The following is a 16,351-nucleotide window of genomic DNA, read 5'->3' on the forward strand; positions in this document are numbered from 1 at the left end:
ATCAGTCAGGAACTGTTATTCTGCCTCTGGAGCTCCGCTTACCTGAGTTTGTAGGGTTTTTTTTAATAATCTCAGAGTCAGACTCCCCACCCAGCTGAAACTGTGGGCCAACCTAAGAAGGGCCACTTTTCAAGTTCTGAACAAATCTGCAGAGACCAACTGGCACCCTGACTGCCACGAAGTGGAGTTACACAGCTTGTTTGGTTTTAGGTGCCCCTCATTTACACAAATGCTTTTTCAATTCTCAGTCACCTCACCAGTCCCTTGGCATTCAGAGGCCTCCCGATAGCATATTTCCATACATTCTGTATGGTATGTCTAAATATTTTGATGGTTTTAATATTTTGTACCAGCTGTGGAAACTGGTTTGCTGCTAGGTGACTGTAAAAGTGAGATTTGGTAAATAATTATTAGAAATCTTATACTAACACTATGATTGAAACAATAGACAAAAGTATAGCCAAGCAATTAACTAGTAGAGGTAGTTACTCCCAAGTTTTGCAGTTCTTTGGTCTTATGAGGAGATGTTCCTGTACACTAGATGAGAACAGTGTTGAAACTGACCACATGTGATTGAAACTACGTTACGCTTCAAGATCAAAGAACAAGGATGAGAATAAAGACTTCAAGGACAGCCAACGAGAGCTTCAAATGGGTTGGTGGTCACAAAACCAGCCCTTCGACTCAAATGGATCCTTCATTGTGCATGATCGGATGTAGGCAGCAGTATGATAATCAGTTATAATCATTTTTATGTGTACTAATCCGATTAATATGCAATTAGTTATTCTATATAACCTGTTTGTGCTGAAGCTGCGGTATGCACGCTAGGTGCACCCAGCGCTGCAATAAAGAATGTCTCCTTTCTAAAACTCCAAAACGAGTCTTAGGGAGTTTCTTCGACGGGCTTTACGGTAGCACCCCCTCAAAAAAAAAAAAAAAAAGGAAAAAAAATCCCAAACCCCAAACGCACTCCATTCCAAAACGGAAAGCCAAGGTCCCTCTCACCGCCCGCCCCAGGCCTCGCCCCGAACCGCCTCCCTAAAACCGGGAGGAGGAGCCGCCCCCGCCCCCCTGGCCCTGAGAGGATCCCGCGGGCCCACGGCTGTCATGGCGGAGAGGCCGCAGCCCCCGCGGCCCGGGATCGGTGTGGGGGTGGTCGTCACCAGCCCCACGCACCCCAACTGCGTCCTCCTGGGCAAGAGGAAAGGCCCGCTGGGGGCCGGCACCTACCAGCTCCCCGGAGGCCACCTGGAGTTCGGGTAGGAGCCCCCAGACCCCCCTCACACACACGCATTCCCCCGCTAACCGGGGAGAGGCGGCCGCCCTCCCCTGAGGCGGCCATTGCCTTCCCGCCCGCAGGGAGAGCCTGGCGGCGTGCGCCGCGCGGGAAACGCTGGAGGAGGCGGCGCTGCGGCTGCGTCACGTCCGCTTCGCCTCCACCGTCAACTCGGTCTGCGCCGCCGCCCGCTACCACTACGTCACCGTCCTGATGAAGGGCGAGGCGGAGCCGGGGGCGGAGCCCCGCAACCGCGAGCCCGAGAAGAACGAGGGTGAGGCGGGAGGGGCGGGGCCGGGCGCGCGGGAGGGGGCGGGGCCGCGCCGCGCCTCAGGTGCCTCAGCACCGAGATGGCGCGGGGGCGGCTGCTCTCTTCACTCGGTCCTATCCGAAAAATAAGCTTTGGAGCCCGTTTTAGCCCGATTTTATTTTAGATTTCCCCATATGGCCACACGCTTCTGACGTCGTGAGGCCAGGGAGCGGCTGCGAGTACGTTTCTTCCCTAAGTCTGAGGAAACTCTCCTCTCCAGTAGGGTCAAGGCTTAACGTGAGGAAAATAATAAATTTAAAATAACCGTGTACGCAACGGAGAACTTGCGTTTGCGTTGGCAATTTCTGCAGAAGCCGTCCAGCCTGGCAGAGGCTGCATTGTGACGCGATTCATTCTACACAAACCATCCAGCCTGGCAGAGGCAGAATTGTGATGCGATTCATTTTCTACTCTGGCTTTTTCTTTTCTCCTGCAGGTTGGGAATGGGTTAAATGGGATGAATTTCCTCCAGCAGATCAACTGTTCTGGGCCTTACGCTGTTTGAGAGAGCAAGGTTACAATCCCTTCACAGAAGAGCTCGATCATCTAAAGGGGTACACGGGAAGTCACCAACTAGCATGAAAACTAACCGTACGTGACGTAACAAACTAAAGGACTGACCTGCTTTTTGGGGGCAGTAAAAGAGGAAAGGATATATCATGCTCACTCTGCCCACGTGAAAATATTACCCTTCCCAAAGCCAGAAAGATGCCAGATGTTTCTTTACCTTATTTCACATGACGGTTTTCTTGTTCCAGAGCTACTTCTAGCTCTAGTGATTAACAGTTAATGTCACCTTTTATAGAAAACTCAAGACTGTTTTACCTGGTTAATCGTCATATAGATGAATAGCCCTTTGGAAGTCAGAACTAGGCAGAGAAGCTCGCTCACTTGGAAACGGTTGCAGCATCAGGCCCCAGAGAAACTGATTTGTTCAAACCCCTGTCCTGCTTTCTGTAGAAAACTACTTTGTGTGTCATGCTGCTTTCCTGTAATTATAAATCTTGGACCAATTTTTAAATTTAGCCTTGTCTCATAGCTTCAATTAAGATACCGTCATGAACAAAAGTCACATTTTACAGACAACACCTTGTTCTCCCGCAGATAGTAGCACATACTTGAAAATCAAGGTATTACAGACATGAAAAAGGTTGCGGTGCCTTGTTGCAGGGAATGAAAATTCCCCAACCCTTCTTGCCACCCCATTTCATTATGGCATTCTGTTTGCAGCCTCACTTACCTTAGAATTTATCTGCAGAAGCATTTCAGATCTCTGCAGCTGATCTTAATCCCCAATCATGTTACTAAACTCTTAATAGTTTAATGGAGAGGTGCCTACCATGTTCTACTAGGCTGACACAAATAATGTTGTACAAACTAATCTCATTTCTAGGTGTAGCTCTATAGCACACAGTCACTTTTTGGCTAAAGAGGGTTGTCAGTATGAAACGGCACAGATAACAGCTTTTGGGATTTGACAAATGGTTAATTTTCTGTTTGATGTGACTAAATGATTGAAGTGGTAGTGAACGAATCACGGTACACAAAGATAAATACAAAACCAATGAGTTTATATTTTTCATTTTTCTAGAATCTGTAACCAAATTCAATTCTTTTGCAGCTGTAGTCATTAGGACATCAGCAATTAATTGTGGGATATGACTTTTAAAAAAAAATCACTGCTTGGCTCTTTTTTTTTTTTTTTCTCTTCAGAGTTCTTTTAGAACACAGTTTTTGTCTGTTCCCTTTAGATATACCCATTGTCCAAGATGTTCTGAGATAAACCTTTAATTTCTTTTTAATAAAACATAAGCACAATACTGAAAGATTAAAATTGTCTGAAATTATGAATTGACTTGTCAGTTCTTAAAAGGAATGTGCTTGAAGGGTTTAAAGCTCTTCCTTACTTTGCATATACATTTTCTTAAATGGAGATGGCTCTTTTTGCTGAGAAGCAGACAGTGATACGAGGTATTATAAGGATGCTACTGATGATGGCAAGCCTCCTGCTTAGAATTTGAAGCATGAACTAAGCACAACTTCCCTTAGGACAGATATTCTTTCTCTGAAGTGAAGAAAGAAGATAATGTTATAAAGCAGTTTTGAAATGAGAAATATCACTGAAAATTCCTCTACTGCTGTATCTTTGTAGAAAGCTATTTTTTTCCTCTGTTCAAAAGTGGATATTTTCTTCCTGAATGCAACTTCATGTACACTGAAAATTATTCCATTCAGCTGTCAACAAAGAGGCTGTAGGAAGAGTTGACAGATGTCCTGCCCATCTGTCCCAAAGAATAATGAAAAAAGAAAAAAGTTACTAAAATGAGTTAGTGGAATTTTAAATTTTAGAAGGCATCTAGCTCCTGATGGGAAAACTGAAGTCACTGTGAAATGGTTTGTCATGCAATAAATACTTTGTTACCATTAATGCTTACATTCAGTCTATCTGTTGTAAATATACAAGTAGTTACTGAAATGAGTACACAAACAATACCTCTGTATGTCAGGGTTTCTGTATCCTTTTTGAGTGGACTGATGAAATGACTGCAGTGCATTACTGCGATCAGCTGTCTGCAATCCCTAACTTAAATAACTTGTTTTGTATGTATCATGCATTTACACTTCCTCCGCCGAAAGTTTGATTCTCAGTAGTTTTTAGCTGCTAAGACTCCGTCCTTTCAACTAAACATTATGTTTACTTTGATTTTTGGTACTGTTGCTAAAAAGAAAAATCTATTATGTACGCTTCTAAGCCACTGAATAACAAAACACACAGTTAAAACTTCGTGGTTTTCTAAATTGCTTGTAACAGACAAAATTCACCTCAAATGGCATTATAGTTATCCAGCATTGAGAAAAATACTCCTGAACAGTATATAGTTTGGAGGACCGATGTGAAAAAAAAAGAAAAAAAGGTTAAGATGCATCTTATACTCAGAGTCTGATTTTATGCTAAGTGAACAATGCGCAGAGCTGTCGTCTTACTGGTTTCTTAGGTGTAACACATTGGTCCCATTTAATCCTTTAAAAGACTACCCAACAACCCAGAAAAAGAAGCGGTCATTGCTTCTGTTCACTCTTGTTTATGTCTGGAAACAATCACCCACCTCCACAATATTTCAGTTAGTGAATCACATGATATACCCAGGTAAGACTTTTGGGTAGACTGTACATTACACTTTCCATGACTATTAATTATCTCTATTTGTATTTCATTCCAAGAAAAGAATGTCCTTATAAATGAGCAGACAAAAGAGACTAGTGAGCTGTGGCCATGTCATAAAATGTGTTAAGGGAGGGTCATTTAGGGAAGAAAATACTAATCCTGTGGTACAAAGCATTAAGAAACTGCATTTTGCAGTATTGTGGATGATTCCAATCGCACATTTAAGAAAAAACAATGTGAACTAGAACAGACATAGGCAAGGTTAACTAGGATGATTGAGAGAGGCCAGGTGTATTGGGATTAGCATTAATTAAAGAGGAAATAAGAGTTCTCTATAAAGACATTAGGAGTAAACACCAAAGAGGAAAAGCTGATACTGAATAAAGGTTAAAATATATATGTATATGAATAAATTTAGACTGCAAAATAGAGGTAACGTTTTAATAACTCTGAAAATACTTCCAAAAGGAACAGCCGAAACAAAGCCAAATTCCCCATTTCTCTTTTAAAACATAAACCACTGCCCTGTATTATGTGTCCTTCTCCTTTCTACATCGTTATGGGACTTGTACATATGTTGGTAATATGTGGCAGTGTTACTGACAGCAGTATTTGAAAGATTGTCTGAGCAAATGAGGAAGGACCTGATTTATCAGATACTTCCTGCAAGGAATCTACAAAACAGAGAAGTGGAGAGAATTATGATCTGTGTTTCAGGACTCCTCATTGCAGGGCAGAAACCTGAAACTGCCACGAGCAACAGTTCACATAAGTAACCCTCTGATCAAATCAGAAAACTAAAGAGAAAAGTAGCTGTCATAAAATGACTCCTTAAGCAAAACAGAACAAGGAAAGGAAAGTGCCTTTGGGAAGATGAAAGAACATTGTAACTGAGGCAGGAAATGCAACTGCTGAAGTAAGCAAATTAGCAGGTTCAAAGAACAGAAAAAAATTATAGGTGGCAAGAATAGAAAAGTCTGTGAGCACTTTGAACTGAAAGGAGCCGAACCTGCAGCGTGCCCAAAAGCGTGTCATCTCCATGGTCCTGGGATGCTTAACCCAAGTATTGGTGAAGCCTTGTAAGTGGGCACTCCGCATCACTGCCTCAGCATCTGCCCAGTTAATCAGCATGCACCTGATAAAGCTCAGCTGAAAAGGACAGACTTTCAGTTCCTGACTCCTCAGCTGCTTCTAATACTGACTTGGCATTCTGCAATGGGGAAAACTTCTGAAAATCAATCAGAGTTCAACCACATACTGGGATAAAATGCGCTGAGTATTGAAGTTACACAATAACTCATCTACGATTTAAGGTTGCAAAATGAAACAAAGTTACATCAAAGCTGAGTTTATTTATGACAAATCATTCATTATATATTACAATAATTACAAACTTTTTTTTTTACACCTTATTGCCATATTTTTATTCTTGGCGCACACAAGATGATCAAGAATGTGGATTTAGGCAGTAACAAAGATATTAAAATTACAAATTTCATGTCTTATTTCTGTGCCATAGAAAAGGCTATCATCAAAAGAGTAAAGTTACTAACAAACATACAAGGGGATTCCCCTTACACCTTTTTTCCCAGGAACTTTTGTCATCTAATGTATAGTAAATATATATATATACACACACACGCATCTCTTGCAAACATACACATTCACACATTTACATCATCACTGGAAATTTGACATCTCTCCTCCAGCAGAAAGCTCCCAGTCATTTTACTTGAACATCTAATGGGAAAAAAAAAAAATTCTGAAGTCCACAGTTTTAAATGCCACCCTATTTCTGAGCCAGCTGTTTTCTTCTCCCTACACAGGGCCGCCAGCGTAACAAAAGGGTATTGCAGTTTGTGATGAACAGCGTCCAACCTACCTTCACCACAGGAAAGGTCTACTAGGGATACTGTTCCTCCTGTACCTAGTCTGAGTCACTGCTGCTGCTCGATGAGTCTGTTGACATGACTTCTACATCATCTTCATTCTCTTTATTGTGTCCTGGAGGCTCTAACATGAAGTCATTACTATGATTAGGAGGTAGCATGTTCATTGACATATCACTTGACTGCCAAGGATACTGAGGAGCGAGCACGTCTGGAAAAAAGGGGCATAATCAATCAAAACATCAGCTTTGTCTATCAACAAATTCAACAAGACAACTCAACCAGAACTCCAATTTAAAATTAAAACAAATCTTAAAATCCTTCCTGAATTTTGGACATATGAAACCCTCCAGTAACAGCTGGAAAAAATCTCATGATAGAGCCATATTATCACCATAAAAGCCTACTCTGCCAGAGAGGCCCATTTATGTAGGTGGCTCTTGATCTCTCATCACTCCACTTCAAAACAGTATATATTCATACAGAGCTTTTCACCTTCAAAGCACAGTTTGAACTGACTTTACATTCACAACCACTGGCAGTAATGAAAACAGTCACCTTCTGTCAGTATGCAAAAATAGATGAAAACATTAGATCAAAGAAAATACTTAAGGTAGACCATAGAAATTCAGAGTAAAAGGTTTTATCCAAATTTGGTTGCAACACCTTGGTTACAGTTTTTCCAACAGCAAATATGGTGCATCAAGTGCAAAGGAGAAGAGCGCCCTACTACAAAACCAGGGCCACAGACAGAGATACCCGAGAGGTGGGAATGCCCCACTGTACCCCAGCCAGGTCACCCTCAGTTGCCTCTGACTCCTCTCAGCTCTCACCATGTCTTCTCTTCTCCTTCCAAAGCCACCCCACACTGTACTCCCTACCAACCTAGCCCCCACACACAACATTTCCTAGTCTCTTGCTTCCCTGCCCCAAAATGGCTCCCATTTCAAAGCTGCAGTACTCATCTATATGCCATTTCTGCTCCCTTTTAATTTATGCTCCTACTGCTGTGAGTTCTTCTCCACTTATTACCGGGCACTGTAGCTAAGTCTATCCCATAGAAGAAACCAGCTATCTCCCACTTACAGCGAGAATTAAAAATAATTAGGCAGAGTCAGAAGCAAACAAAAGCCCACCACATGGGACTGCGAGTACAGAAAGAGAGGGCACTGTCTAAGCAGGGGGTCACATATGACACATTTACTCTCACGCAGGCACTGCCTAACTCAGAAGCACAGAGATTCCACACACATAGCAGCTTCTGATCTTTCGGTCTGCAGTCACCCGAGATTCCACTTACCAACTACAGCCACAGTCCCCTAATACCAGATGCATTACCCGGCTGTACAAATCTGACCCACCAGCAGATGCAAGGACTTAATGCAGCCTTTATGCCAGTTCTGTGCCGGCTTTATAAAGACCAGCCATAGTACCATGTGGCCTCATCCCAGCTGTGGTAAAGTTAACTAACTTTATTTGAACCAGCTGAGAATGTAAGCCAGTGTTTTACATCCTGTGGCCATGCTTCAGTGCTGGAACCAGTCCACTATGAAACCAGGTTGAACATGTGTGCTAAGCAGCCTCAAAGTTTTGAAGCTACCAAGCAGCCCAGTGGCTGGCTTGCAGACTCAGTAAGGACTCACTAACTGGACATCTCTCCGCAGAAGTCTCTAGAAGGACTAGATGCCATAATTAGCATTCTCAAGACATGCCTCCACACACCAACAGATTCAGGATCCCTACAAAAAATGCTGGGGCAGCTTCTACTTTATTTTAAATGAAGTTTAGGTGAACTTTCCCTCTTACCTGACAGTCTAGTAATCAGAGGATTTCCCCTGACATAGGAGACCCAGATTCAATTAACAACTTTTACTTGAGGAGTTTAAATCCCACATTTTCCAGCTTCTCAAGGAAAAGTCCTAAGGAGTGGGGCCACACTCAGCACTTCCCTACTGGGTTGCTATGGACAGATGCTATGTCAGGGTCCCACTCCTATTCAGCTCACTGACCCATTTTATTCAAGGCCAGAGGTTTAGAAAGCAAGATGATGCAGAACTTCAGGTCACTTCCTAAGAGGGGACAATAGGATTAGACACATGATTGGAAACACAAAACCCAAGTTTACTATATCTCCAGTGGAGTCGTGATACAGGGTTTTTTAACATATTCAGTATATTTTTGACAACAAGCTTTCCATAACACCTGCAAGTGGCTCAACAGACAGGGAAGAACTGTTACAGATCTATGAATCCAAACTAAGAATTTTTCCAGAATTTAGTCTAACCGTGGTAGATTAATGCTGCACAGGCACAGAACCACTGAATTCCTGATTCAGTTACTGTAATTTACTGCTAAATTCTATTTTAGCATGAATGAATGAATCCTACTAAAGTCAATGGAAATGCCTATTTCTCTAAGTAATTAAGGGATTAAAGCTCAATTCCTACACTCAAGGTACTTAGTACCGCACCAGCTGTCCTTTGCAATATCTTTTCAACCCAACACTTCGAAGCAAACAGTCTTGCTACATAGAGCGTAGACTTAAAGGAAGATAGGGGATGACAATAAACCTCTTTTCTTCAAAATACATCTTTCACAATTCCATACTTTGTGATCACTGCTAAGAAAAGTTTTCTTTTAAAATACTTCTTTATAATATGATTTAACATCCCTTAATTTATAGCAATTTAAAAGAAGCAAATTGGAAGGTAACTAAGTGAGTTTTGTTTATATTGACTTGGTTGTAGTGTCTGCAGTATGATTTAGCATGAAATGACATAAAATTATGCAATTTCTAATTGTTAACTTTATTTACTAGACCTTCACTGCTAAGGAACAATGTTAGCTGTAATTTTCATTATTTTAACTCTGACTTGCCTTTGCTAAGGGAAATGTGTAATTGCTATGACTGTACAAGGAATAAAGAAAAGCGAAACAAAACTGAATTTCTCTTACCTGGCAGTCTGCCTGCTGCAAGTGCATCCCCTGGTAAGTGTCCATTAACTCCATTGGTGGATGGGTTGTTCATCTGACCCAAGAGACCACTCCTCATTTCCAGATCTGTAGGATATGGCCTACGTGGGTCCCCTGTAAGAAAAAAGCAAAGGAACGTTTTTAAATATTTAATAATTGTCTTGCAGACATTAACTACTTCTTCAGTGTCTAGCTTCCTGACCAAAAAACCCCATACGCTGATTGCTTGGATCACCAATGAGCATCATACCTGTTTTGTCAAAATCTAAGTCTGTGTCTTTCACTTAGTTTTACTTTGTTCATTCAAACTTGGCAGAAAAAGCACATTAAAACACAAAACAAAACATGTTTAGAAGATATCTTTGCTCTCCCTGCTACTTCACAGCTAAACAGCAAGGACAGGAATTGGAAAAAACACATTCTCATTTTGGACAAGGAGGATAGTTCCCAAAATTGAAACCTGATATAATGAAAGCTCTGCTTTGGACTCCACTGATTACTAACATCCTCCGAAAAGAATATTATAAGGGGCAGGAGGGAACACAACCAAGCACATGGCAAAGCCTTGAACATATTTGGTTCTAACTTATAACTGCGGCCAACATTCAGAGGAAAAAAGCAAACAAAGGAGAGCAGAGGAGCCCAGTCAGTTAATGGAAGCATGCATTTTCATAGCCTTTTGAAGAAGTGCGTAAAGCCTACAGGACTTTGGATATCTATTTTTATTGAAAATATTACATATAACAGCTGAAAACAATGTTACTCTAATAAACCCCAGTGTTTTCTGCTTCATAAAAGCATTATAAGACCAGATACTGACCATGCTTTATTATTATAAAAAAAAAAAAAATCTATTGTCATAAACATGATGGTTACCTGGTACCCATGTCAGAGGGGCACAAACAGCATTGCTAGCACTGATCCTGTGGGCGTATTTAATTATTTCTTCAGAGGAAATGGCACCTGGAAGAATGGAAGAAAAGTTACTATATTCTCAAGAGGTTGCATCATTCAATTATTTTAGAGTATCAGACACTAATATCTAAAAGATTGGGAATGTAATTTTGTCAAACTTTAAGAGCATGCTTCAAACGCAATGACTGCTTAGAGGATCCTTAGACTATGCAAGGATGAGCTTTGCAGTGAACTGATTTTACAGCCACGAGTTCAGTACACCTTCAATGTCAACAGTTCTTCAACCTTGTAAAAAAAACACAACCTTATCTCTTAAGCAGTGTACTTGACAAGCACAATTTGTAAGAAAACTGCAGCACCTGCTTTATTATGAAATTTTCCATAGGAAAGAAATTTTTTTGTTTGTTCAGTAATTGTAGAGCATACGTGTAGCAGCCCTTCTAAATGTGTGCCTGTATTACAGTAATAGAAACTTTATGAAATTCCTTGATTTTTTAGATGAATGATGAATAACAAAATGATAAAAGACACTGTAAAAATCACCAAGAAAACGCCTCCCACAAAAAAAACCCAACCCAACAGTCAGTTTAGGTTGATAAGTGCCACAGAGTGGCAGGAATTGCTACAAATACAAACCAGTATCACCAGCTAGTCAGTCTTTCAAACGCAATGCACATGCACACAAACATTCTCTCCCTTTCCTCAGTAGACCTACTGAGGCAATTTGATGAGACACTTAGGTAATCAGATATACTATTATCAGTCCAAGAAGAGTGTTGAGACACTTGAATTCAAGTTTAATATTAAAGATATGTTTGCCACAAAAAAGAATTCATTCCTGGCTTTAGTCTGAGGAAATGATTACAGGTTCATAATGAAATGGAAATGTTGACATATAAAGCATCCGAAATATGCGATGGTAGAATTAAAAAAAAAATAAAAAAATAACCCTAACTTGAGCTCACTACCAACTTTCTTTACAACTGCATTTATGTAGTATGTACAATCACAGATACTCACCTTTTCTTGCCTTTTCAATTGATTTCAGCTTTTCCTTTGCTTGATAAACAGCTGTTGCCTAGTTGTAAAAAAAACCAAACAAACTAAACCAAACCTTCAATGCATGTTTAATTTGTAAGCTTCTGCATAAAGTTGGCTCTGTGAATAAACCCTTGCATATAATTGCATTTTAAGAGAGAAACTATTCAGTGAACATTTTCAAAATGTACAGAGATAAAGTAGGTTTGGAAGAAAATTAGCACTATAAAACAAAACTGAATACCATGATAACTAAACAGTATTGGACTACTGAAATAAAATAAAAAAAACCAAACCAAACCACTAAGCTCTTCGATGTTTTAAATATTTAAATCTTCTCAAACTAACACACCACCACTTTCTCTAGAACAACCTTTTTCACAATCAGATGCTCAAAAGCAAACACATCATTATGAACTTACCAGTATGTGCTCTGCTTCTTTTAGTTGTTTCTGCAGCTGCTGAATATCATTATCCCTCTTTTCTACTACCTTTTCTAAAAGCTGCATTTCATGATGGATTTTCCCCTGATCAACTGCCAACTTCATTAGCTCTTGAAACTCTCCATCTCTCTGAATCAGCAGTTCCAGAATCTGTTGAACAAGAGTTTTGTAGAACTTTTAATTTAGCTAGAGTAACAACACACCCTCAATCGTGCTGCAAAGAAGAGCAACTGACATCCATGGGAGTATTTCTGTTGGCATGAAAAATGAAACAAAATTTCTTCTTCTCTTTACAAAAACAGCCTATGAAGCACACAACAAATGAACAAACAAACAACAACATGAGGACCAAGAATGCCTTTGTAGTGGGACCAAAACCTCGTCATCACCGTTAGCCTGAGTATAGGCAAGGACAAAGTGAAAAAGAAAAAATATAGAAGTAAAGCATTGTGCTTACGGAAAGAAATACAGTTTAGAAAGTCAGCTTACCTGGCCCTCCTCTCCCGGTTGTGGAAGCTTCTGGTTTCTTGAAATTGCCAAAATTTCAATTAATTCCCTGAAAGGAAAACTCTGTGTTTGTGCAATTTTCTAGGGCATTATTCATAAATCATATCAAGTCATCCCAAAACTGGCAGAGTACTGATATCATTACAAAAGTACTCATGGACTTGAGTATTTTATAGTAAAGTGTTGGCAGGGATTTCTCAACTAAGAGTAATTCTGTGAATAGTCTCGTGATTGGAGCACATTTTCTTCTTTGTTCTTTGAGCTCATGAAGTGCTCATGTGTATTTGTACTCATGAAACATGCTAAGCTCCTGCCAAACTACATAAGACATAAGCAGAAGCTGAGAGAAGAAACAGCACAATGAAACGCATTTGTAGTGTTCTACTGCCTTTGTTGCAAGAGGGCATGAAAGTTGTCTTCACTATTTTACTTCTCTACTTGTCCTCCATTTTTTTCACAACAGAGCATATTTCACACTTGGGTTTAGAGCAATTAAGTCTACGCTTTCAAACACCTGAAGAGTTTGCTGTGAAACTACTTTTACAACAACAAGTATTTCCACAATGGTATACTAGCTGTATATCAAACACACAAAAATACCAAAAACCTAATAATATTCTGGTGCTAGATTAGAAGTGCTTCTCAAACAAACCTCTTGATCACATTTTCAGATACCCATTTACTTTGCCACTATTCTGAAAAGCCATCAAGAACCTCAGAGGGGACTCACTAAGCAACAAGACCAAGATGCAAACAGGTGTTTTCTGTAAATTCAGCAAACTTATTTGGCTTCTAAGGCTACGGATGTCAGTTCAACGCTATGCATGAGTAACTGCCTATCTGAAGACACTGTCCTTGGAACAGTACTGATGCTTTGCTTGATGCAGCGCAAGCTGCTCAGTGGGATGTACAACTAAGACAGCAGTGGGGCCAGAACCTCGAAATGAAAACAGGTACTTTTCAAAACGTCTGAAAAAGCCCCTCATCAGTAAAGCTCTAAATAGAATCTTGGTCTGTGTCTCTTGGTCACGCCTGAACACTAAACTGATCTAAACCAATTAGAGAATAAAAGAAACTTGTCATTATCACTAAAGCTTTATTCTACCTGACCAACATTGAGCAGTAGCAAATAAAATCTGTTGTAAGTAGGTCAACTACTGCCATCAAGGCTGATGTCATGGAGGGCTGTAATTCTGTCCTGCGTTAGCTGGATAATGCATAGACACAGACTCAAAACTATACAAAGGCTACAGATTAGACACGTTGCTTGATTTTGCTGCTACCACCAAACCAGTATCATGACTGTGAAAGGCCTAGTTCCACAGCGCTGCAACACTCTGCTGATCAACAGGAAGATTCACTAAATGCTGCTGAGGGTTGCTCTGGATTCGTTATGGTAGAATATTAGTCCCAGGATTTTAAAACAAAACAAAACAAAAGTTTAGATAAAGAGCAAGTCTTTTTTTTTTTTCCTCCCCAAAACCACATGTTCTCCAGCAACCTGTATGTCACAATAAAATCTAAAACTGAAAACAAAACCTAACCAGAAACAACAAGTGCAACTGACCAATATATTTTCCTTGTCCTACCAGTGGTAATCATACAAAGTGAGGCAGCCACATAGCCACATAACATATGGGTTATTCCCTCTGACAAACTTTTCCTAAGCTTCTGCTCTCCTTGAGAGGAGGAAAATAATTAGGAAGCAGTTTAACTGCACCCCTAGCTGTGCCTCCACAACATGGTGGACAACTTGGACAAGGGTTATCAGTCCAGCCTCAATAGCACTGACTTAAGTATCTGAGCACTTATATCACTCCAAAGACGAGCTCTGCCGCCTACTTTGAGTGAGTTTAACACTAATACAGGCAATGACCAGAAGGGCTTAAGTCATGCAACACCACCTGCAAATTTCTGACATAAGCATAATTTTTAGCGACCAAGAAAAAGCCTAAAATCGGTGCGTGCATTCCACAGGAAACGCAGGTGTCAGCCAAAAAACAAAAGCAAATGGAAGAAGAAGGAAGCTCTCCTTCTGCTCTGAGAATAGGAAATAAAGCACCGCCTATGCTTTCCTACCGGGGTGAGAGCTGTGGAGCCCCGGGCCGGACCGAACCCCGGACCGACCCCCCCCGGCGCAGCACCAACCCCTCTCCCGCAGGAGCCGGCCTGGGGACGGCACGGCAGGAGAGCAGGAAAAGGGGCCGGGCCGGTCTCGTCTCTCCTCCCGGGGCGGGTGAGGTCAGGCCGGTCCCCTCACGTACAGCGCCGAGCACCCTCACCTCACCCCCCCGTGCCCCGCCGCCGCCGCCGCTTGGGGCCGTCCCATCCGGGCACCGGGAGCGGTGGTAGGGGCAGAGCGCGGTACCTTGCCAAGAGTTCGAGATCCTCCAGCGCCGCCAGGAGCCGGTCCCGGGTGCTGCTCCGTTCCCCACCTCCCCCGGTCGCCGCCGCCGCCGCCGCCGCCATCACGATCCCGGGCGCGGACCCGATCGAGAACCTCCTCCCGGCGGGCAGTCGGCAGCGCCCCCTGGCGGCGGCGGAGGTGCGAGTTGTAGCGGCGGGCGCATGCGCAGAGCGGCCTCGCTCCTCCTCCCCCCGCCCTTCGCCGTGCGGCGCGCGGGGTGGGCGGGAAGGGGCTGAGGCGGGGAAATGGCGGCCCTGAGGAGCGGAGGGAGGCGGGGGAGAGGGTGGCGGTGGGAGCGGAGAGCCGTGGGTGTGAGGGGAAAGGAGGTCACATCTGCCTCGGCGAGGCCAGATGCGTGTTTGTAAACGCCGTCTATCTGGGGCTGGGTCGTTACACAAGGTTCTGCGCTTGTTGTTCTGTTGATACATGTTTCCAGTTCCCGGCTTTCCACAGAAGAGCCTCTAAATGAGGTTCAGATGTACGCTAAAGACACAGAAAACAAACTGCAGAGAAAGGACTTGCGACTGAATTATGTCTTAACTTTTTTAAGTCAGTGTCCAAAAACCCCTTAGGTGCTGTTTATCAGATGGAGGAAGAAATACTGCTTTACTAATGGCTGAAGAAAGTGAAGTGGCTGAAGACACCCGAGCTTTAAATCAGAGACAAGGGCTTTTCCCTGGGCTGGCTGTCCTGTAAGTGACCGCAGCTAGCAGTGACCTGCCTGACACGCCGACGCAGAGTGATCTATCTGTGGAGGCGAAAGGCAGCTTTGCATCCATTACAGAGGTCTGCACATGGTGATCAGGGCAGGTAACAAGATGCAAATCGTGCCCCGGATCCTGCCAGCCCTTGAGCGATAATTAAAAAATACTGGTCTGGGTGTTTTTTTCAGATGTTGCTGTATATGGGCTGGTGCTGTAAACAGGCCTCTAGCTCTGGGTGGGGTCACAGTGAAGCCAGTGGAATTTTTTTTTTAGTCATGAAACTTTCAGTAATGTGAAGAGACTGAGAGAGAAGCCAGGGTGGAGGGCAGATGAGGGAGAACAGAGTGAAAGCTGATCTGAGGCCAGGGTTTATAACCAGGGCAAGCACTTCCACAGAAGAGCAGGGAGTCCCCAGACCCCACGTCCTTCTGCTGTCAGGCAGCTGCAAATCCTGCCTGCCAGCAAAAAGCTATTCTCTCCTGATTAGAGAAAGCAGTAGATGAATGATAACATCCCTGACTCCTCTGGTGTTTACTCTGATTATCTTTATAGTTTCTGCAATAAGTATGTCTATGAGAAATTTACACTTCTTAAAAAAAAAAAAGTCCAGAAACTCATTAGTCAGTGATCCTTTGAATTGGTGTTTAAATAAGCCATCCAGGATTGTGAGATTTGTGATAAAGCAACGAGATTTGGCAGCCCTGGGAAGACGGTAACTCT

At 42.3% G+C, this 16,351-nt stretch overlaps 2 protein-coding genes across 3 annotated transcripts; one reads left to right on the forward strand and one right to left on the reverse strand.

Moving 5' to 3' along the window:
- Positions 1–890: 890 nt before the first annotated feature.
- On the forward strand, positions 891–4,357 carry NUDT15 (nudix hydrolase 15). Its single transcript, XM_075046211.1, has 3 exons — positions 891–1,262; positions 1,363–1,553; positions 2,026–4,357. The coding sequence occupies exons 1-3, from the start codon at positions 1,111–1,113 to the stop codon at positions 2,169–2,171; spliced, it is 489 nt and encodes a 162-aa protein (XP_074902312.1). The 5' UTR covers positions 891–1,110; the 3' UTR covers positions 2,172–4,357.
- Positions 4,358–6,077: 1,720 nt separating this feature from the next.
- MED4 (mediator complex subunit 4) lies at positions 6,078–15,035 on the reverse strand. Of its 2 annotated transcripts, XM_075046213.1 has the most exons (8): positions 14,889–15,035; positions 12,503–12,569; positions 11,993–12,163; positions 11,553–11,610; positions 10,494–10,580; positions 9,600–9,731; positions 6,638–6,855; positions 6,078–6,495 (listed from the first exon to the last, which is right to left on the reverse strand). In XM_075046213.1, exons 1-7 carry the CDS (start codon positions 14,987–14,989, stop codon positions 6,683–6,685), a joined length of 789 nt encoding a protein of 262 aa, XP_074902314.1. In that variant the 5' UTR covers positions 14,990–15,035; the 3' UTR covers positions 6,078–6,495; positions 6,638–6,682. The 2 variants fall into 2 exon arrangements, with proteins under 2 accessions (XP_074902314.1, XP_074902313.1); XM_075046212.1 differs by having other exon boundaries at positions 6,078–6,855.
- Between the last annotated feature and the right edge of the window lie 1,316 nt (positions 15,036–16,351).

Source organism: Buteo buteo, chromosome 14 (genome assembly GCF_964188355.1).
Source record: "Buteo buteo chromosome 14, bButBut1.hap1.1, whole genome shotgun sequence".
NCBI lineage: Eukaryota > Metazoa > Chordata > Aves > Accipitriformes > Accipitridae > Buteo > Buteo buteo.

What these genes read in the sequence shown, in the direction of transcription:
- NUDT15 (XM_075046211.1), top strand. Translation starts at nt 1,111, where the DNA reads ATGGCGGAGAGGCCGCAGCCCCCGCGGCCCGGGATCGGTGTGGGGGTG. An exon ending in GGAGGCCACCTGGAGTTCGG is followed by an intron (nt 1,263 to 1,362) that starts GTAGGAGCCCCC and finishes TCCCGCCCGCAG; the next exon opens with GGAGAGCCTGGCGGCGTGCG. An exon ending in CGAGCCCGAGAAGAACGAGG is followed by an intron (nt 1,554 to 2,025) that starts GTGAGGCGGGAG and finishes TTTCTCCTGCAG; the next exon opens with GTTGGGAATGGGTTAAATGG.
- MED4 (XM_075046213.1), bottom strand. Translation starts at nt 14,989, where the DNA reads ATGGCGGCGGCGGCGGCGGCGGCGACCGGGGGAGGTGGGGAACGGAGC. An exon ending in GATCTCGAACTCTTGGCAAG is followed by an intron (nt 12,570 to 14,888) that starts GTACCGCGCTCT and finishes TTTTCCTTTCAG; the next exon opens with GGAATTAATTGAAATTTTGG. An exon ending in AAGAAGCAGAGCACATACTG is followed by an intron (nt 11,611 to 11,992) that starts GTAAGTTCATAA and finishes TTTTACAACTAG; the next exon opens with GCAACAGCTGTTTATCAAGC.